General features: G+C 46.3%; 2 protein-coding genes across 2 annotated transcripts; both read left to right on the forward strand.

Annotated features, from left to right (window-relative positions):
* The first annotated feature begins 1237 nt into the window (after nucleotides 1-1237).
* LOC138192082 (phospholipase A and acyltransferase 2) lies at nucleotides 1238-6439 on the forward strand. Its single transcript, XM_069139264.1, has 4 exons — nucleotides 1238-1573; nucleotides 1865-1985; nucleotides 4070-4368; nucleotides 4639-6439. The coding sequence occupies exons 1-4, from the start codon at nucleotides 1445-1447 to the stop codon at nucleotides 4753-4755; spliced, it is 666 nt and encodes a 221-aa protein (XP_068995365.1). The 5' UTR covers nucleotides 1238-1444; the 3' UTR covers nucleotides 4756-6439.
* A 778-nt stretch (nucleotides 6440-7217) lies between these two features.
* Nucleotides 7218-20986, forward strand: dedd (death effector domain containing). The gene is made up of 5 exons (XM_069139263.1): nucleotides 7218-7551; nucleotides 16299-16919; nucleotides 17523-17627; nucleotides 17780-17917; nucleotides 18416-20986. Exons 2-5 carry the CDS (start codon nucleotides 16358-16360, stop codon nucleotides 18817-18819), a joined length of 1209 nt encoding a protein of 402 aa, XP_068995364.1. The 5' UTR covers nucleotides 7218-7551; nucleotides 16299-16357; the 3' UTR covers nucleotides 18820-20986.
* Nucleotides 20987-22853: the final 1867 nt, after the last annotated feature.

Genomic DNA, 22853 nt, shown 5'->3' on the forward strand with positions numbered 1-22853 from the left:
ATTCACAACTGCAGGCATTCTGAGGGCTTTTAATGTAAACCACCACCAGGGGGAGACATAACTTTTTAGAATTGATCTTAAATCCGCCTCCAGGTGAGGCGAGCTCAGATATATCATCTCAGTACTCCTTCATATTTTGCTTTTATTTCACCTCTCTGCCTCACAGTGCTGCTCAGATAATTCATATCATACAGGAACTTCTACTGCAGCTTCATGAATCTGTACATTCTTACAAAATAAACTTCATACAGCACTTTCTAAACAAAGTGGTTGAGGTGGTATTTCCAGGATTAAAACATTACAGGCCTGAGGAAGATAAATCCAGGGTTTGGGGATTTTAAAGATGTGACAGGGTCAACAAAGGACTGGAAAAGTTGTGTAATACTTTAAATAAAACTAAATAAATAATAAATAAAAAACTCTCTCACACACACACACACACACACACACACACACGCGCGCACACACACACACACACACACACACACACACACACACACACACACACACACACACACACACACACACACACACATACCAAACGGCCAACTAAAGAGCAGGTGAGAGCCCGGAGACTCAAGTCGAGTTCATCCACCAACATAATTCAGTGAGTGGATCAGAACAGATGCTTGTTTTCACATTTAGAATCTGGGATTAGAATCTTTGTTAAAAATCTACTTTGATTTAAAGACTCCAAATCAGTTTCTCACTACTCTCATATTCTGAAAACGCACATGAAATAAAACTCCCTCAATATAGTTTTGTGTCATTTGATTACGTCAGACTACATTTCTACGTTCGTACAAGTATGTTTATTATACTTATACATATAGGAACATTATCCACACGTTCTACAGGAGCAGAAGAAGGTACCTGCAGGCAGGGGTGGAGCTATGGGGGTGGGGGGTGGGCGAGTACTCCTGGAACATATCACATCTTATCAGGAAAGTGAAGCTTCTGCTCTTCAAGTTGGTCGAATGACCTTCAGCAAGTTGAGTATAGAAGATCAAACGTGCTATTTTTGCAAGCGCTGCAGACATTTTCCGGGGATCCGTACAGAATATTCCTCTGTTAGCGGTGGATTTAAGATTGAAAGCAGCTCAGACCAGCTTGTCGACATGAAAACAGGAAGTCACATGCTCCTGCACTTAGTACACAGCTGTGGGACTGTGCTGAAGCAGAAGCATGGGGATGCTGGTCACACTGCTGTGGTTGTGTGTGAAGCTGTTTCCGTTCTGGTTCTGGTTCTGGTTCTGTATGTTGGGTATTGGATCGTAACCCCAGAGGAACGGCTTCATTAGTGCTGTTGAGAGATGTGTTGGACGGCTGTGAAACAGACGCTGAACAATGAAGTCAATCAACTACAAACCATTTTAAACCAAGAAAATCCACCGTTTGAGAGGACTTACCTATCAGGTAGTTGTTGGATGTATTAGCCAATCAGATGTCTTTTTGTTCTCACTCCAGTCCAAACCTGACTGTAACACAACACACCCACCTGAAGGCAAACCAGCCCGGCCACCGCATTCCTCCTTCTCACCAGCAGCAGCAGGCAGCGATGGATCAGCAGCAGGTACGATCTGAACTTCATATCTGAGTTCTTTCAGCAGATAGTTTTGTTCTGAGGTAGCTTACAGGAAGTTAATTTACCCGCCACATGAACAGGAGCTCGATGTCATCCAGACTGTTGGTGCAGGTTGTTCACAGTCAAACATCACAGCTGATCCGTGTAGCTGTTAATAAACCAGAGACGGCCTCTCGGCTGGATGTGAAGCAGCCCGACCGGTTTTTTTTACCGTTGAGGTGGAGACGTGTCACAGACTCACTCTGATCATTGTTGTTTACTGTTTTGTAATGAATGCAGGTTGAAGATATCGTGTCGACGGCCAAATTTGGAGACTTGATAGAGTTCTCGTACCCCATCGGATACTCCCACTGGGGCGTCTACGATGACGACGGATGTGTGATCCATTTTGCTGTTTCAGGTGAGGAGAGCATTTTTCTGCTTCCATGACATTCAAAGCTTTATTTTCTGGCAGCGTTATGAAACTGAAGACTTCGACTGAAGAAAATGTTTTGTGTATTTCTCAAATCAAATGATCAGAAGTAAAACTACACCTCTGTTTTTCGTTTCAACACTAACTCAACTATATCAACAAATATTCTTACTACATACTTAATATACACTTATTATTACACTTATCATCTTAAACAAATAGTTTAAAAACTACCCCTAACATTTTTTTCTCCATTTTGTTCTGTAAAAAAAGCTTTAATAGTGGCAAACATACATGTCCAGATCAATATATCTGTGATAAGACAATAAAATCATCCAGCCGATATAGTCGGGTTGTAATTTACCCGGTTGACTGGAGAAATATCACCTCCTCAAAGATAAATAACAACCTAGTTTCCAAAAAAGTACTGACGTTGTGTAAAATGTAAATAAAAACAGAATGTAATGATTGTAAATAATATAAACTCATATTTAATATAAAATAGACCAAAGACAACATATCAATTGTTGAAACTGAGAAACTTTATTGTTTTATTAAATATTTTCTCATTTTGAATCTGATGCAGCAACACGTTGTCCAGGATCATGTTCACCACTGAGCTGCATCAACTCTTCTTTTAACAACACTCTGGAAACCTTGGGGAACTGAGGAGACCAGTTTCTGGAGTTTAGAAAGTGAAATGTGGTCCCATTCTGGCCTGATAGAGGATTTCAGCTGCTCAACAGTTCAGGGTCTCCTTTGTTGTATTGTTCATGTCCTGATGCTCCAGATGTTTTCAATGATTGACAGGTCTGGACTGCAGGAGGCCAGTTTATCAGCGGACTCTTCTACTAGAGAACCATGCTGTTGGAATACGTGCAGAATGTGGTTGGACGTTGTTCTGCTGAAATAAACAAGACCTTCCCTGAAAGAGACGTTGTCTGGATGGCAGCATATGTTGCTCCAAAACCTGAATATATCATTCAGCATTAATGCTTCCTTCCAGATGTTCAAGCTACCCATGCCATGTGCACTAATGCATCCTGTACCATCACAGATGCTGGCTTTAGAACTGAGCTGGTAACAAGCTGGATGGTCCCTCTCCTCTTTAACCTGGAGGATGCAGCGTCCATGATTTCCAAACAGAATCTCAGATTGTGATCCATCAGACCTCAGGACAGTTTTCCACTTCACCTCAGTCCATCTTCAATGATCTCGGTCCAGAGAAGGCGGCGGTGTTTCTGGATCATGTTTCTATCTGGTTTCTTCTTTGGAGAGTTTTAACATCATTTGTGGACGCAGCGATGAACTGTGTTCACAGACGATGGTTTTCACAAGTGTTCCTGAGCCCATGCAGTGATTTCCACTCCAGAATAGTGTGTTTTTAATGCAGTGCTGCCTGAGGGCCCGAAGATCACCACCATCCAATATTGGTTTCCAGCCTTGTCCCTTGTGTTCAGAGATTTCTCCAGATTCTCTGAATCTTTTAATGATATTATGAACCGTAGACGATGAAATCCACTAATTCTTTGTAGTTTTATGTTGAGGAACATTATTCTTAGATTGTTGAACTATTTTCCAACACAGTCTTTCAGAGTGGTGAACCTCTCCCCATCTTCACTGCTGAGAGACTCTGCCTCTCTGAAATCATCTTTATATACCCAATCATGTTCCTGATCTGTTGTCATGGTAACATCATTAGCTGACGTGTTTTAACACGTTGTTTTTTTTTACCATTAGCCTACACAACTTTTCCATCTTTTATTAATCCTGTCACAACTAATTTGAAACATGTTGCTGACATCAAATTCAAAACGAGAATATACCTTTTTGAAAACAAAATAACTTCTCAGTTTCAATATTTGATATGTTCTCTTTGGTCGATTTTCAAATAAATATGAGTTTGTGATTTACAAATCATATAATTATCATATATGATCATTTATATTTACTTTTTCAGAAACAGGGTTGTAAAAGCATCGCTGCTTCGTGGACATTTGGATAAATATTTGTTCAATGAGATTAATAACAGATTGTTTCACATTCTGAAAATAAATGGTCTTATTTTTTAGATGAGGGGCAGATAATGAACAGAGTACGGACTTCTCTCCAGTCGGTGTTGCCCGTGTGTGGCGACCTTCTCCTCGGGGAGACCAGGATCCGCAGGGTGCCTCTCGGTGAGGTGAACGTCCCCGAGGGAGCTCACGTCTTGATCAGCAACAACCGGCACCGACTCACCGCGTCGCCGCCGGAGGTGATGAAGCTGCGGCGCGACGCGCTGCTGGACCGGGACTTCTCCTACCACCTGTTCAGTCTCAACTGCGAGCACTTCGCCACGTTCGTACGCTACGGAAAAGCTGTCTGCAACCAGGTACAATCGAAGCTCTGCAAATAATGAACATCTTGCTTTATTTCTAACGACAGTTTTAATCCGGTGATATGATGTGAGACGTGGTCATGAAATAATATCAGCGCTATTTAGGCTAAACCGGAAATTAGAGAGGGTTATATTGGATGGAGAAATTTGGCGAATTGCCAAATTAAATCTGTTTTTGCTATCATATTATTAATAATAATAATAATCATAATAATCATAGTGATGCAGTGTGCGCCCACTCAGAGACTGTGACTCTTTTTCTAGATCCCCATGAAACCCAAGAATGTGGAGTGTGAGGAAGCCACCTCTGTGTTCCACGACGTGGTCGGCCGTGTGGAAATGGACCGGGACCTGTTCACTCGGACTTCTTCCAGTTCCTGAAAGCTACCGAGCTCGTTCTTTGTCTTACTGGGTTTTCACGTTGCATGTTGTGTTTATTGGCTTCATTTTAGCAGAGCAGGTGAACCTTGTCGATGGTTTCTTTTGGTCCATTTTGGGTTTAGAGTTATTTCCTACTTAATTGTGTTGCAGCTCACAAAGTTAAAACATTTTGCTATGTTTAAAACCAGCTCCATCCTCAGATCTGTGGGAACAGGTGAATAAAGCAGCAGGTAAACTGTGTGAATGGGTTATTAAATCTGGTGTGCAGGCTGACCACACAGTGATGACGCTAGCTCAGGTAACAACCCTGCAGACGGACGACCCCACCGCCACCTGAGACCACCTGAGACCACCTGGATCATCTGTTTACTTTTTACTGTCAGTGCAACTGAACATTTTACACACTCCACGTTTACATCCACGTTGATCCCCGCTTGACAAACATGAAATCAACTTTTATGACCTTGATGTAAACCTTCATGTATATCATACTCCTGTCCAGGTGTTTGTCTGTGCTGTTTATAAGTGGCAAGTCTTTATTCAAGCCGTATTACAACCACAGACTGTTTCTAAAAGAGTTCGTAGCTTCAGGTCTGTAAAATGGTTCCAATGCAGAAGTGCGTTAAGCTGCAATACCAGCGAGAGCCACTAGAGGTCGGCTCCAAAAAGCTCAATGCAATGAATAATACAAAGTTTAATATGAAGAATAAAAGCATTTATTTTCATAGAAGAGCTACGTGTTACTTTGCTGATTAAATTACACCACAATCCTCTTTTTTTTTACTCTATTGAATTTTTTTTTATTTACATACAGTGCAGACAAGTACTCACTATAATGTAGAGAAAAACGTGGAATTAAATGAGCAAGTAAAATAAAATATAACAAGTAAAAAACATAAAGATAAAAGATGTTGATACATGACGTCCATTGATGTAAAATTAACAAAGAAAAAAGAGACAAAATGAAAACTAACTTATATTCCTCTTCAAGAAGTTCAGCATACAGTTGGACAGTTATCTTACTGTTTTAGTTTTCATAAATTTGAGTTTAAATGCACTAAAAAATTCGGTAAGTTTGGGGAGATTTTTGCCATTCTACAACTATGAGTGAAACATTTGCCATTGAGGATCAGGAAGTTTGCAATGAATTCAATGTTATAACTTTCGTGTTAAAAATATGTAATGACATTATATAGGCAAATTTAATATTAAGGTTCATTCCACAAATTATGTAATCTTCCATTCTTAGACCAAAAAATAACAATGTGTACAATGGTCAAATAAATGTCTGAAAGATTTCTGGTTCATTGTTACAAAAATTACGTTTGTTTTCGATGTCAAACAATTTGGAAAAGTATAGATTGGTTGGACGTATATTGTTTTGATGTGGATTTCTCTGATCTTATTGTAATACAACATGTATAAGGCAACGTGCCCTTTGCCAATGGTGATCATTTTCCTTTTTTCATAGAATATATTACGTGCATGTTTATTATTCCTGAAATCAATAGAGACTAACATCCTCTGTTTTTTATTGAATTTATGTCATAATACAATTGTAATAACAACAAATACAACAGAAAGGAACATAATAAGAACAATAAAATGCAACTCTAGGGTGGATATATCCATACAAAAATATAAAAATGCATAAAGTATATTTACATAAAAATCTTCAATCTCCTGCAGGCTGATTTTGTTTTGTTTTTTGTTGAAGAGGGTTGAAATGAGTGAATGTATTCAAATCCTCAATTTTTATTTGTATTTTTTAAGTTGCATGTTTTATTCAGCAGAAGAAAAATAGAAAAAAAATCTTTTGCCAACGCTGAATCTGCTTTACTCTGTGGTTTCATGTATTACATGCATACATCATGCCAGGATCTTCAGTATGGGTTTAATACATATAGGCTCACACACATGACTGTGAAGGGCTCAGCTGTAATACCACACTCCCCTCTCTCCTCTCTCTCCCTGCTGCCTCACTTCATTTTTAATTGTTTTAATTTTTGTTTCTTGAACAACAGTGTACAGCAAGCAAAACATTAAATTAGAACAAGTTTACAAGCAATGTAAACAAGTACTTTTCATTACATATAAAGGGTAAATAACATGACAGTAGAGTAATGAATAACAAAATTATAACGAAAGTAAATAAATAAAATAAAAAATATATAAACATAGAAGGACCCAAATATATAATTTATCTTGAAACAAAGATACTAAAGGACAAGAAAAAAATAAATAAAAATCGATTTCCCCGAAAATAGCACCTCACCCCCTCCAAGGATTTCTTCACAGAGCTGGATGGTTTTGATCCTTTTCTCATCGGATTCAAACCTTCATGATGTTTGTCATTTCTCTTGGATGACGTCGAAGCGCGCTCACGGAGTTCCACCGACTCGGACTGATGCGCGCTCCCGGGGACACGTTCAGACCGGAGGGTCCGTGCCTCGGCGCTACACCGGAACTGAACTGCACCGTGAACCGGAAGATCTTTCATTTTAGCTGAAGAACGAAAACTGTTTGCTTATTTTCCCCACGGTGTCTGTCTCAGGACCTAACCCGGACAACGGACGCTTGTTTGCGGCCTGAACGGAGCGGCGCCGCGCACCGAGAGGAACCGGCGTTTTGAACATTCATCTTGTCATCGATCAGAAGAAGCAACCGGAGATAAACGGGGTTCGGTCCGGAGGGAAGCGCTGCTGGACCTGGGGAGCTAGCTCGGTGGTAACTGCCAGCCGAACTTTGATGGTGGTGGACCCGTCCGGAACATCCAGAACATCAGGAACACACACGGTATGGGAAGTTAGGGTTTGTAGTGACGTCATCTGTTTCCCGCCGGTTGGATGTGTTGTTCTCGTGCTGTCGAGACTCAGGGTGACAACAACGAGCACGTCAGCACGCGACCCGGACAGGTGAGGTGTACCGCAGGTGAACAGCAGCGGGACGTCCGCCGGGCGGGCGCCTCGAGCCTCCCCGGGACCACCGGCCGGTCCTCCCCCGGCAGCCTCGCGTCAGTTGTGTGACGGTGTCGGTTGTTGTGTGTCTGTGTGAGGGTGTCAGTTGTCACGTCAGTGTGTCATATGTTGTGTGTGTCAGTTGTGTGAGTCAGGTATTTTGTGTATGTGAGGGTGTCAGTTGTTGTGTGTGTGTTTGAGTGTCAGTTGTTGTGTGTCTGTGTGAGGGTGTCAGTTGTTGTGTGTCTGTGTGAGGGTGTCAGTTGTTGTGTGTCTGTGTGAGGGTGTCAGTTGTTGTGTGTGTGTGTGAGGGTGTCAGTTGTTGTGTGTGTGTTTGAGTGTCAGTTGTTGTGTGTCTGTGTGAGCGTCTCATTTGTCGTGTGTGTCAGTTGTCGTGCGAGTGTGTCAGGTATTGCGTGAGTGTGTTCGGTGTTGTGTGTCTTTTCTGAGTGTGTCAGTTGTCATGTCATTGTGTGAGAGTGTCAGCTGTTTTGTGAATTTGTCAGTTGTGTGTCTGTGAGTGTGTCAGTTGTCGCGTGAGTCAGTTGTTGTGTGTCTGTTTGAGTGTGACAGGTGTTGTGTGTCTGTGAGTGTGTCAGTTGTCGCGAGTGTGTCAGTTGCCGTGTGTCTGTTTGAGTGTGGCAGGTATTTTGTGTCTGTGTGAGTGTGTCAGTTATCGTTTGAGTGTCAGTTGTCGTGTGCCAGTTGTCGTGTGTGTCAGTTGTTGTGTTTAGTGTTTCAGTTATCGTGTGTGTGTCAGTTGCCGTGAGAGTGTGTCAGTTGTTGTGTGTCAGTTACTGTGTGTGTCAGTTGCCGTGTGAGTGTGTCAGTTGCCATGTGAGTGTGTCAGTTGTTGTGTTGTGAGTGTGTCAGTTGCCGTGTGTGTCAGTTCCCGTGTCAGTTGTCGTGTTAGTGTGTCAGGTGTTGTGTGAGCGTGTCAGTTATTGTGTGTCAGTTGTCGTGAGCATGTCAGGTGTCTCGTAAGCGTGTCAGTTGTCGCGTGAGCGTGTCGGTTGTCCCGAGTGTGTCAGTTGCCGTGTGAGCATATCAGGTGTTGTGTGAGCACGTCAGTTTTCACGAGCGTGTCAGTTGTCGCGTGAGCGTTAAAGTTGTCGCGTGAGTGTGTCAGTTGTTGTGTGTCAGTTATCGTGTCAGTTGCCGCGTAAGCATTAGGTGTCGCGTGAGCCTGTCAGTTGTCGCGTGAGCATGTCAGTTTTTGTGTGAGCATGTCAGCTGTCCCAAATTAGTTGTCGCGTGAGCGTGTCAGTTGTTGCGTGTGACAGTTGCTCTGTGAGCACGTCTGGTGTCTTGTGAGCGTGTGAATTGTCATGTGAGTGTGTCAGTTTTCACGAGCGTGTCAGTTGTCCCGAATCAGTCGTCACGTGAGCGTGTCAGTTGTCCCGAATCAGTCGTCACGTGAGCGTGTCAGTTGCTGTTTTAGCGTGTCAGTTGTCGCGTGAGTGTGTCAGTTGTCGTGTGAGCGTGTGAATTGTCATGTGAGTGTGTCAGTTTTCACGAGCGTGTCAGTTGTCCCGAATCAGTCATCACGTGAGCGTGTCAGTTGTCCCGAATCAGTCGTCACGTGAGCGTGTCAGTTGCCGTTTTAGCGTGTCAGTTGTCGCGTGAGTGTGTCAGTTGTCGTGTGAGTGTGTCAGGTGTTGTGTGAGCGTGTCAGTTTTCGTGTGAGCTTGTCAGTTGTCACGAGTCAGTTGCCGTGTCAGCATGTCAGGTGTCGCGTAAGCGTGTCAGTTGCTGCGTGAGCATTTCACTTGTCGCGTGTCAGTTGTCGCGTCAGCATGTCAGTTGCCGCATAAGCGTGTCAGTTGCCGCGTGAGCGTGTCAGTTGCCGCGTGAGCGTGTCAGGTGTCGCGAGTCAGTTGTCCCGTGAGTGTGAAGGTTGCCGCGTGAATGAGTGTGTCAGTTGCCGTGTGAGCGTGTCAGGTGTCGCGAGTCAGTTGTCCCGTGAGTGTGAAGGTTGCCGCGTGAATGAGTGTGTCAGTTGCCGTGTGAGCGTGTCAGGTGTTGTCTGAGCGTGTCAGTTGTCGCGAGTGTGTCAGTTTCCATGTGAGCATGTCAGGTGTTGTCTGAGTGTGTCAGTTGTTGCATGTCAGTTGTCGCTTGAGTGTGTCAGTTGTCGTGTGAGTGTGTCAATTGTTGTGTGAGCGTGTCAGTTTTCACATGAGCGTGTCAGTTGTCCTGAATCAGTTGTCGTGTGAGTGCATAAGGTGTTTTGTGAGTGTGTCAGTTGTCGCGTGACAGTTGCAGTCTAAGCGTGTCAGGTGTCTTGTTAGTGTTTCAGGTTTCTTGTGAGCGTGTCAGTTGTCGCGTGATCACATCGGGTGTCGCGTGAGCGTTTCAGGTGTTGTGTTAGCGTGTCAGTTGTCGCGTGAGTGAGTATGTCAGTTGTCACGTGAGCGTGTCAGTTTCCATGTGAGCGTGTCAGGTGTTGTGTGTGTCAGGTGTCATGTGAGTGTGTCAGGTTTTCGTGAGTGTGTCAGTTGTCGTGTGAGTGTGTCAGTTGTCGTGTGAGCGTGACAGTTGCCGTGTGAATGTATCAGTTGTTGCGTCAGTGTGTCAGTTGTTGCGTGAGTGTGAAAGTTGCCGTCTAAGCTTGTCAGGTGTCTTGTGAGCATGTCAGATGTCGCTTGAGCGTGTCAGTTTCCATGTGAGCGTTTCAGGTGTTGTGTGAGCATGTCAGTTGTCGCGTGGGCGTGTCAGTTGTCGCGTGAGTGAGTGTGTCAGTTGCCGTGAGAGCATTACAGGTGTTGAGTGAGCGTTTCAGGTGTCGAATGAGCGAGCATGTCAGTTGTCGCTTGAGCCCATCAGATGTTGTGTGAGCGTGTCAGTTGTTGCGTGAGCGTGTCAGTTGTCGCGTGAGTGTGTCAGGTGTCGTGTGAGCATGTCAGTTGTCGCGTGAATGAGCGTGTCAGTTGCCGTGTGAGTGTGTCAGGTTTTCGTGAGTGTTCAGCTATCGTATGAGCTTGTCAGTTGTCGCGTGATTGAGTGTGTCAGTTGTCGTGTGAGTGTGTCAGTTGTCGTGTGGGCATGTCAGTTGCCGTGAGAGCGTTACAGGTGTTGTGTGAGCGTGTTAGTTGTCGCTTGAGCGTGTCAGTTGCCGTGAGAGCGTTACAGGTGTTGTGTGAGCATTTCAGATGTCACGTGAGTGAGCGTGTCAGTTGTCGCTTGATCCCGTCAGATGTTGTGTGAGCATGTCAGTTGCCGCGTGAGCGTGTCAGTTGCCGCGTGAGCGTGTCAGGTGTCGCGAGTCAGTTGTCCCGTGAGTGTGACAGTTGTCGTCGAAGCGTGTCAGGTGTCTTGTTAGTGTTTCAGGTGTCTTGTGAGCGTGTCAGTTGTCGCGTGAGCGTGTCAGTTGCCGTGAGAGCGTTTCAGGTGTTGTGTGAGCGTGTCAGTTGTCGCGTGATTGAGTGTGTCAGTTGTCGTGTGAGCGTGTCAGTTGCCGTGTGAATGTGTCAGTTGTTGCGTCAGCGTGTCAGTTGTTGCGTGAGTATGAAAGTTGCCGTTTAAGCTTGTCAGGTGTCTTGTTAGTGTTTTAGGTGTCTTGTGAGCGTGTCAGTTGCCGTGAGAGCGTTACGGGTGTTGTGTGAGCGTGTCAGTTGTCACGTGAGCGTTTCAGTTGTCGCACGTCAGTTGTCGCGTGATCGTGTCAGTTGCCTCGTGAGCGTGTCAGTTGCCGCGTGAGCGTGTCAGGTGTCGCATGAGCTCTTCAGTTGCCGTCGAAGCATGTCAGGTGTCTTGTTAGTGTTTCAGGTGTCTTGTGAGCGTGTCAGATGTCGTTTGAGCGCTTCAGGTGTTGTGTGAGTGCGTCAGTTGTTGCGTGTCAGTTGCCACGTGATACTGTCAGGTGTTGTGTGAGCGCATCAGTTGTCACGTGTCAGTTGTCGCGTGAGTGTGTCAATTGCCGCGTGAACGTGTCATTTGTCGTGTGATTGTTTTAGTTGTCGCGTGAACGTGTCAGTTGTCCCGTGAGTGTGACAGTTGCCGTCGAAGCGTGTCAGGTGTCTTGTTAGTGTTTAAGGTGTTTTGTGAGCGTGTCAGTTGTCGCGTGATTGAGTGTGTCAGTTGTCGTGTGAGTGTGTCAGTTGTCGCGTGAGTGTGACAGTTCCCGCATGAGCGTGTCAGTTGTCATGTGAGCGTGTCAGGTGTCGCGTGAGCTCTTCAGTTGTCGCGTAAGCATGTCACATGTTGCGTGAGCTTGTCTGGTGTTTTGCGAGCGTGTCAGTTGCCACGTGAGCGTGTCAGTTGAGGCGTGAGCGTGTCAGGTGTCGCGAGTCAGTTGTCCCGTGAGTGTGACAGTTGCCGTCGAAACGTGTCAGGTGTCTTGTTAGTGTTTCAGGTGTCTTGTGAGCGTGTCAGTTGTCGCGTGATTGAGTGTGTCAGTTGTCGTGTAAGTGTCAGTTGTGTGAGCGTGTCAGTTGTTGCGTGTCAGTTGCCGCATGATACTGTCAGGTGTTGTGCGAGCGCATCAGTTGTCACGTGTCAGTTGCAGCGTGAGCGTCAGGTGTCGCGAGTCAGTTGTCCCGTGAGTGTGACAGTTGCCGTCGAAGCATGTCAGGTGTCTTGTTAGTGTTTCAGGTGTCTTGTGAGCGTGTCAGTTGTCGCGTGATTGAGTGTGTCAGTTGTCGTGTGAGTGTGTCAGTTGTCGTGTGAGTGTGTCAGTTGTCGTGTGAGTGTGTCAGTTGCCGTGTGAGCGTGTCAGTTGTCGCGTGATTGAGTGTGTCAGTTGTCGTGTGAGTGTGTCAGTTGTCGTGTGAGTGTGTCAGTTGCCGTGTGAATGTGTCAGTTGTTGCGTCAGCGTGTCAGTTGTTGCGTGAGTGTGAAAGTTGCCGTCTAAGCTTGTCAGGTGTCTTGTTAGTGTTTTAGGTGTCTTGTGAGCGTGTCAGTTGTTTCCTGAATGTGTCATTTGCCGTGAGAGCATGTCTGGTGTTTTGCGAGCGTGTCAGTTATATATGACCTTTATTTAACCAGGTAAAATCAATTGAGAACCAATTCTCATTTACAATGATGACCTGCAAGTTGTTGCGTGAGTGTGAAAGTTGCAGCGTGAGCATGTCAGGTGTCGCGAGTCAGTTGTCCCGTGAGTGTGACAGTTGCCGTCGAAGCGTGTCAGGTGTCTTGTGAGCTTGTCAGTTGTCGCATGAGCGTGTCAGCTGCCGTGAGAGCGTTTCAGGTGTTGTGTGAGCATGTCAGTTGTCGCATGATTGAGTGTGTCAGTTGCCGTGAGAGCGTGTCAGTTGTCGCATAAGTGTGACAGTTGCCGCGTAAGCGTGTCAGTTGTCGCGTGAATGTGACAGTTGCCGTCTAAGCTTGTCAGGTGTCTTGTTCGTGTTTCAGGTGTCTTGTGAGCGTGTCAGATGTCGCTTGAGCTCTTCAGTTGTTGCGTGAGTGTGTCAGTTGCCGTGAGAGCGTTACAGGTGTTGTGTGAGCATGTCACGTGTCACGTTAGCGTTTCTGGTGTTTTGTGAGCGTGTCAGTTGTCGTGAGTGTGTCAGTTGTCGTGAGCATGTCAGTTGTCGCGTGAGCGTGTCAGTTGTCGCGTGAGCGTGTCAGTTGCCGCGTAAGCGTGTCAGTTGCCGCGTAAGCGTGTCAGTTGTCGCGTGAGTGTGACAGTTGTCGCGTGAGCGTGTCAGTTGCCGCGTAAGTGTGTCAGTTGCCGCGTAAGCGTGTCAGTTGTCGCGTGAGTGTGACAGTTGCCGTCTAAGCTTTTCAGGTGTCTTGTTAGTGTTTCAGGTGTCTTGTGAGCGTGTCAGATGTCGCTTGAGCCCATCAGGTGTTGTGTGAGTGCGTCAGTTGTTGCGTGTCAGTTGCCGCGTGAGACTGTCAGGTGTTGTGTGAGCGCATTAGTTGTCACGTGTCAGTTGTCGCGTGAGCGTGACAATTGCCGTCTAAGCTTTTCAGGTGTCTTGTTAGTGTTTCAGGTGTCTTGTGAACGTGTCAGATGTCGCTTAAGCGTGTCAGTTGTTGCGTGAGTGCGTCAGTTGTCGCCTGAATGTGTCATTTGCCGTGAGAGCGTGTCAATTGTTGCATTAGCGTGTAAGTTGTCGTGTGAGTTTGTCAGAAGTTGTGTGAGCATGTCAGTTGTCCTGTGAGCGTGTTAGTTGCTGTCTGTCATGTGATGATGTCGTCGGTCGTGTGTGGTGATGAAGTCGGTCGTTTGATGATGAAGTCGGTCTCGCGATGATGTCGTCGGTCGTTTGATGATGAAGTCGGTCGTTTGATGATGTCGTCAGTCGTTTGATGATGAAGTCGGTCGTTTGATGATGTCGTCAGTCGTTTGATGATGAAGTCGGTCTCGCGATGATGTCGTCGGTCATTTCATGATGAAATCGGTCGTTTGATGATGTCGTCGGTCGTTTGATGATGAAGTCGGTCGTTTGATGATGAAGTCGGTCGTTTGATGATGAAGTCGGTGTCGCGATGATGTCGTCGGTCGTTTGATGATGAAATCGGTCGTTTGATGATGAAGTCGGTCTCGCGATGATGTCGTCGGTCATTTGATGATGAAGTCGGTCGTTTGATGATGAAGTCGGTCGTTTGATGATGAAGTCGGTCTCGCGATGATGTCGTCGGTCATTTGATGATGAAGTTGGTCGTTTGATGATGTCGTCGGTCGTTTGATGATGAAGTCGGTCTCGCGATGATGTCGTCGGTCGTTTGATGATGAAATCGGTCGTTTGATGATGAAGTCGGTCTCGCGATGATGTCGTCGATCATTTGATGATGAAGTCGTTCGTTTGATGATGTCGTCGGTCGTTTGATGATGAAGTCGGTCTCGCGATGATGTCGTCGGTCGTTTGATGATGAAGTCGGTCTCGCGATGATGTCGTCGGTCGTTTGATGATGAAGTCGGTCGTTTGATGATGTCGTCGGCCGTTTGATGATGAAGTCGGTGTCGCGATGATGTCGTCGGTCGTTTGATGATGAAGTCGGTCTCGCGATGATGAAGTCGGTCTCGCGATGATGTCGTCGTTCGTTTGATGATGTCGTCGGTCATTTGATGATGAAGTTGGTCGTTTGATGATGTCGTCGGCCGTTTGATGATGAAGTCGGTGTCGCGATGATGTCGTCGGTCGTTTGATGATGAAGTCGGTCTCGCGATGATGAAGTCGGTCTCGCGATGATGTCGTCGTTCGTTTGATGATGTCGTCGGTCATTTGATGATGAAGTCGGTGTCGCGATGATGTCGTCGGTCGTTTGATGATGAAATCGGTCGTTTGATGATGAAGTCGGTCTCGCGATGATGTCGTCGTTCGTTTGATGATGTCGTCGGTCATTTGATGATGAAGTCGGTGTCGCGATGATGTCGTCGGTCGTTTGATGATGAAATCGGTCGTTTGATGATGAAGTCGGTCTCGCGATGATGTCATCGGTCTCGCGATGATGTCGTCGTTCGTTTGATGATGAAATCGGTCGTTTGATGATGAAGTCGGTCTCGCGATGATGTCGTCGTTCGTTTGATGATGTCGTCGGTCGTTTGATGATGAAGTCGGTCTCGCGATGATGTCGTCGTTCGTTTGATGATGTCGTCGGTCGTTTGATGATGAAGTCGGTCTCGCGATGATGTCATCGGTCTCGCGATGATGTCGTCGTTCGTTTGATGATGAAATCGGTCGTTTGATGATGAAGTCGGTCTCGCGATGATGTCGTCGTTCGTTTGATGATGTCGTCGGTCGTTTGATGATGAAGTCGGTCTCGCGATGATGAAGTCGGTCTCGCGATGATGTCGTCGTTCGTTTGATGATGTCGTCGGTCATTTGATGATGAAGTCGGTGTCGCGATGATGTCGTCGGTCGTTTGATGATGAAATCGGTCGTTTGATGATGAAGTCGGTCTCGCGATGATGTCGTCGTTCGTTTGATGATGTCGTCGGTCATTTGATGATGAAGTCGGTGTCGCGATGATGTCGTCGGTCGTTTGATGATGAAATCGGTCGTTTGATGATGAAGTCGGTCTCGCGATGATGTCATCGGTCTCGCGATGATGTCGTCGTTCGTTTGATGATGAAATCGGTCGTTTGATGATGAAGTCGGTCTCGCGATGATGTCGTCGTTCGTTTGATGATGTCGTCGGTCGTTTGATGATGAAGTCGGTGTCGCGATGATGTCGTCGTTCGTTTGATGATGAAGTCGGTCGTTTGATGATGTTGTCGGTCGTTTGATGATGAAGTCGGTGTCGCGATGATGTCGTCGGTCGTTTGATGATGAAATCGGTCGTTTGATGATGAAGTCGGTCTCGCGATGATGTCGTCGGTCGTTTGATGATGAAGTCGGTCGTTTGATGATGTCGTCGGCCGTTTGATGATGAAGTCGGTGTCGCGATGATGTCGTCGGTCGTTTGATGATGAAGTCGGTCTCGCGATGATGAAGTCGGTCTCGCGATGATGTCGTCGTTCGTTTGATGATGTCGTCGGTCATTTGATGATGAAGTTGGTCGTTTGATGATGTCGTCGGCCGTTTGATGATGTCGTCTGTCGTTTGATGATGTCGTCGGTCGCGTGATGATGAGTCTTGTGATGTTCTCTGACATGAAGATGATCATTCCATTCATAAACGAGGTGTCTTTGTGCAGGTGATCTGCTGGACCGGAGGCCGACAGCAGGGGGTCCCTCGTCCCCATCGGCCCCTGAGATGACATCACAACAACCCCAGCTGCCCAGCGCTGTCATCCCTCCACCGCTCGCCCACAACTCGTCTGCTCAGCCGGCCAGGCCTCACATCCAAGCCAACCCGCTGGACTCCAGTCAGAGTAGCGCCAACGGGCCTCTCGATCACAGAGCAGCGACGGGCCGACCGGGCTGCTCCGGCGTGGCGCCCGCCGGCGGTGAGGCGGCCGACAGGAACGTTTCCGCTTCCTCCACCGACTCCGGCCCGTCCAGGAGAGATGGCGGCTTCGAGCCGTGGCCGGAGGAAGCCGTGGACAACTCCCACGGCCTCTACTCCCTCCACCGCATGTTTGACATCGTCGGAGCGCAGCTGACGCACCGGGACGTCCGGGTGCTGTCCTTCCTGTTCGTGGACGTCATCGACGAGTACGAGCGTGGCGGCATCAGGAGCGGGAGAGACTTCCTGCTGGCTCTGGAGCGCCAGGGACGCTGCGACGAGACCAACTTCAGACACGTCCTACAGCTGCTGCGCATCATCACCCGCCACGACCTGCTGCCTTACGTCACCCTCAGGAAACGGCAGGCTGGTGAGTGCAGCCGTGACATCACTTCCTGCACACTCAGGAAGTGAACCTTTGGTTTTAGCATCCTGACATCCTTTACACCAACTACAAATCTGCACAAACACATTCAAATATAAAATGTTTGCGATGAATGTTCATGCTGATTCTCCAGGGTGCATTCAGCCACTGAATCACCAGCAAACTGGACCACACATAGAAAGGCCTCTTTCCACCCACATATAGAAATATATTGTGTATTATATATATATATATGTATATATATATATATATATATATATATATGTATAAATGTATTATTTTTAACTTAGTTTTTATTTCAGTTTCAACAAATTATACATTCAAATTCACCTTTTTTCCAGCTTTTTTTCTATTTGTATAGCTCAATATAAATATATTTATAGACAACTCAACAAAATTAAATTAAAGAAAACAGAAAACAAGATTTCTCCCCAGTTTAAATATTGATACTTGTAATATAACAAAGCAGCTAAAAGCTGGTCTTCATTCAACAACTAAAGGAGGAAGAGCATCCAGCTGCAGCATCGTCATCGTCTCTGTATGATGTCATCGATTAGAATAACATCAGAAACCCTGTTCTGCTCTCAGTGTGTCCAGATCCTGTTGATAAGTACCTGGAGGAGACGTCAGTACGTTACATTTCACCCAGAGGATCCATGCAGAACAAAGACTCCGCCCCCCACAGAAGAACAGGTGTGTGTGTGTGTGTGTGTGTGTGTGTGTGTGTGTGTGTGTGTGTGTGTGTGTGTGTGTGTGTGTGTGTGTGTGTGTGCAGGCTGATGTTCAGGTTCCTTACAACATGACACAACAGACTGGTTCCCTGTAACACTGGTGTCACTGTTCAGGTCCACAGCCCGTCATCTGCTGCTCCCCGTCAGGACCACATGTTGGACCTCCCAGAACAAAGCCGGCTGCTCCGGTCCCGAACCGCAAACGCAAGAGGAGTCACTCCTCTGCCGACTGCAGGGAGAAGCAAACATGTGGTAAAAAGAAACACAACAACAGTTCTGTTCGTAGCTTCCAGGTCTGTAAAATGGTTCTGATCCAGAAGTGTCTTCAGCTGCAATACCAGCGAGTGCCACTAGAGGTCGGCTCCAAAAAGCCTCCGGCTCCATAGACTCCCATTCAACTTCTCTCATCAAATCCAAAGTGAATAAAATGTGTCCATCAGTTATCTCGGTGTTGTTAGCTAAAGTCACTCCTTCTTATTAGTTTTCTGGAGGTCCATCTGAAAATAATCCCTCATTCATTAGAAAAGAAGATTCAAGAAGACCTGTTTTTGGGGGCGTGTCTGTTTGATTGACAGGCCTGTGGTGCAGTCAGGTTACAGCTATCGGTGGGCGGGACGTAGTATCGTCAGGTTTCCGATCAGATCGGTGAGATCCACCGCTGGCTCCTCCCCCAGCTCGTCCAAATATGGTTCTGAGGACCTGTGATCTTTCCTCCTTCCTCCTCCACCTGATTGTATTTTCTCCTCCCAGATATCCGGCTCCGGGTCCGGGCCGAGTACTGCCAGCACGAGTCTGCTCTCCAGGGCAACGTGTTCTCCAACAAGCAGGAGGCGGTGGAGCGGCAGTTCGAGCGCTTCAACCAGGCCAACACCATCCTGAAGTCCCGGGACCTGGGCTCCATCATCTGTGACATCAAGTTCTCTGAGCTCACCTACCTGGACGCCTTCTGGAGGGACTACATCAACGGCTCACTGCTGGAGGCCCTAAAGGGGGTCTTCATCACAGATTCCCTCAAACAGGCGGTGGGCCACGAGGCCATCAAACTGCTGGTGAACGTGGACGAGGAGGACTACCAGGCGGGGCGCCGCAAGCTGCTCTGTAACCTGGTGACGAACGGAGGGAGCCCGGCGGCGGGGAAGGACCCCGGATCTTAGACACTGTCTCCAGGTGGCCCCTCCCTCCACCCCACCCCCACCCCCCTCCACGGGGCTCCGATCACACGTGTCTTTTGAGGTGCCAGATGTGTGAACTCCAGAACAGAGAAAGCAGAGGTCATAGGTTATCTCCGTGGCAACCCTGAGCGTAGCATGCGAGGACATGTGGTACTGTGCTATAGGCCGTGGACGATGACTTCATCACGTGTGCATCGAACTCGACCCGCTTCTTCTTCTGTGGTATGTTAGCTCATTCAGACACTGTTATCTTCAATCCAGGAAACAGGACAGGCTCCTCCCACTGGTCTGACGGGTCACCTGTCCAGGTGTTCAGTAGACTCGGATCATAGTTGACTAACAGTCTGTTTCTTTCAGCTCCTCATCGGCGAGGTCATTTTTCTGTCCACATCCTTGTGTCTTTAATTTCTTTTAACTCGCGACGTTCTGTGGTCGGAGTGTTACTATGACGACTAAATCATCCGCTGCCAGCGTGTAGAGCAGCAGTGTGATGATGGGATGTCCAGCGTGTAGAGCAGCAGTGTGATGATGGGATGTCTGAAAGGTTTCCCATGAGCCTCCTCCAGTGGTCCTGTAGATTAGTTGGGATGTGATGAAAGGATGTGATTTGGAACGAGTACACTTCCTTTCAATGCCTCTTCTTCTTTTGTGGGCGGAGCTTAAGCACAACCACGTCTCTGCAGCTCAGTCGATGTGATGCACATCCCCCTGCAAAGGATTGTGGGTCAGAACAGCCAGAGTAGCACGCTGACCTGCAGATTACAGATGTAGTAGAACATCCTGGTACTTTTGTCATACTATATTTAACACACTGTGTACTGGGACGTGCTACGTACGAAATATGATGGTCCTATGAATACGAGAACGCAGGGACTGTTTCCTGTTCGTTCCATCCTTTAAACCTGCAGTGCAGAACTTTGGCTCCCCCTGCTGCCCGGTGAGAGTAATTACAACAACACTATGACTTCAAGGCTTAAATAAAACCCTAAAAATGACCTGTTTTAATGTCAGAATTTGATCATTCGGTTTGATATTAGTTGGAAAGAGCTGGATGATCCAATCATTTTATCCCCCTTACATTTATCTGCTCACTGATTCCCACCGAGCATGCTCCTCACCGAGCTCCTCAGCAGAGGTTTCCCAGCCTCCTGGTACTTCCTGCGTTTCTGCACTGTGGCTTTAAGGATTTTAAACAGCAGCTCTGCTCAGACCAACATGATGTAATAATGAGGTGTATTTTACTGTGCTGATCCTCCACACAGCTAACTGGTATGTTCTGATGTCGCCTGAATGCTCACTAACTACACTGGCTTTCTGTTTGGTGAGTCAACAGGTTCTGCTGCTCCTGTAACGACCACACGGTGCCAGTGTTTGAAACACCTTTTTATTTCTGCTAACTCCCCGTAAACCCCCGACCTCTCCACGGTGTCGGCATCAATAACAAACTGATGCTGCCGGTTGGAAACCGCCTCCCCGTCGCTGTCGTCCTCTTCTGGCTTCACAAACTCGACGAGTGGAGCAGCATCATAAAAACACCAGGAGTCTTCGTCCCGACCGTTTCCTCCAGAGGAAGTTTGTTTAATAAAAAGTCAGACTCATCGTCCTGTCGTCATGCCGACCTCCTTCGTGCACCGCTGATCTCAGAGGCTGCAGTGTAGCAGCAGATCAGAGGTTGGATGTCGGTCAGATTAAACCTGCAGAGTCAGCAGAAATGTCTATTTAATCCGTTTTAATGCACTTCCTCCTGTTCCATCTTCATACTTTGACTTTCAAACGCCTGTAATCAGTTTGATCTGTGATTTTAAATGTGACTGTCAGTTTCATCGTAGGCTGAAATTCAGCGTTTTAATTTGAAGCACTGTTAAAGTGTTTGTTCCTCCTGCTCAGAACCATCCCATCAGAACCGGGTCACTGGGAGGACGGTTTCATGTGAAGGTTGCCAGTTGGTATCTATCATATAGGTCGCCGTGTGTGTTCTGTTGACTGTATGTTCTGTTAGCTTTGCATGGACCCCGTAATGTTCTGCAGAACCGTCTCCTCTCACTGATACCAGTTTGTAACTTCTGGATGTCCCATTTTCTTACTTGGATTTTTTGCATTTCTTTCAGAAACAGACGAGTAGGACTGTTAATAAAGGAACTGGATGGTTTTCTGTTCATGTTCTCATGTCACATGACACACTGTTTATTTCCAGATGAGACAGTAGAAAGGAACATTGACAGGAAATGACCTCATCATGTGAACACGTCACCCTCCAAAATATCTGCAGCTTTCATTATTTTACCCAGAATTCAGTGTGTTTTTGTGTCCCCTGTTTAACACTCAATAAACACACTGATTCTTCTGTCCAGCAGCAGCAGTGGAGAAGAAACACTTTGTGTTCAGGAACAGCTGCAGCTTCCTCACATGCTTTTAATTTGAAAATCCTTTACTTTGGTGGCCCCGCCTCTTCCTCTAAGGAGCCAAGATGGGGACCTTGGTGGAAAAGTGTCCAAGTAAAACATCTGGAACACATGTACAACATCTGGAACATAAGAACAACATCTGGAACACAAGTACAACATCTGGAACGTAAGAACAACATCTGGAACACAAGTACAACATCTGGAATGTAAGTACAACATCTGGAACGTAAGAACAACATCTGGAACGTAAGAACAACATCTGGAACGTAAGAACAACATCTGGAACACAAGTACCACATCTGGAACACAAGTACAACATCTGGAACGTAAGAACAACATCTGGAACACAAGTACAACATCTGCAACGTAAGAACAACATCTGGAACATAAGAACAACATCTGGAACACATGTAGAACATCTGAAACAAGTGAAACATCTGGAACGCAAGTACAACATCTGGAACACAGGTACAACATCTGGAACACAAGTACATTACATTACATTTCATTTATCTGACTCTTTTATCCAAAGCTACTTACAATAAGTTCATTTCAACCATGAGGGTACAAAACCAGAACAACAAGAATCAAGAAAATATAATTTCTTCCAGAAAGCCAAACTACAAAGTTCTATCAGTAAGTTCTATTTTAAGATACTAAAGTTCTGCTGTTCAAGGTGAAGGAGGAGGAGGAGTGTTTTTAGTTTGTGGTGGAAGATGTTCAGAGTTTCTGTCCTGATGTCGGTGGAGCTCATTGTACCATTTAGGAGCAGGGACAGAAAACAGTCGTGATTTTGTAGAGTGTTTAACTCAGTGAAGAGCAACAAGTAGAACATCTGGAAAACAAGAACAACATCAGGAATACATGTAGAATATCTAACACAAAAGTACGACATCTGGAACACTAGTACAAAATTTGGAACACAAGTATAACATCTGGAGCGCAAGAACAATATTCCAACTGTCAGCTGAATCTTTTCCACAGCTGCTTCATTGTATTCTGTTGACAAGGAACAATCATCAGCTGTCCACCAACCGGGGCTTCAGGGACATAAAACAAACGCACCCTTTATGCTGCAGCAGCCTTAGTGGGGAAGAAGGAGAATCCGATGAGTGAAAGAAACGGTGAAGCAGTTATTGTTCATATTGTGTAATAAATAATAAAAGTAAATGTCACAGTTTCTCCTCAGATGTTCATGTGTTCACTGCACGTTTCCACGGTGATGAAGGGAAGAGGAGACACAAACAGTAGTCGAGGGATGTGTCTTGTCACCCCACCAGCTCCGTTTGTTTGTGCTCCGTCAGTGTGGGCGGGGCTATCCATCTCACCTGGCTGACGACACACACCTGCTCTTCATCTGCCCTCGTTAACTGCAGCTTTTGTCCTCGGCTCTGCTTCCAGCTCATCAGTTTGTTCGTCTCTGTTCTTCTTGTTTCTATGAATCTCTTGTCTTCTGATTGAGGTCACCTGACCACAGCAGACGGCCACTTCCTGCTCAGCTTCCTCCGACCATCCTTCACCTGTTAAACAAAACTTCATCCTCACCCCTGAGTTTTCTTTTATCTCTCTGGTCATGAAAATATTAAGAATACAAACTGAGAAGATCTTGTT

The sequence above is a fragment of the Embiotoca jacksoni genome, unplaced genomic scaffold (assembly GCF_022577435.1).
Source record: "Embiotoca jacksoni isolate LCO1_2020_lvr unplaced genomic scaffold, fEmbJac1.0.p SCAF_80, whole genome shotgun sequence".
Classification (NCBI taxonomy): domain Eukaryota; kingdom Metazoa; phylum Chordata; class Actinopteri; family Embiotocidae; genus Embiotoca; species Embiotoca jacksoni.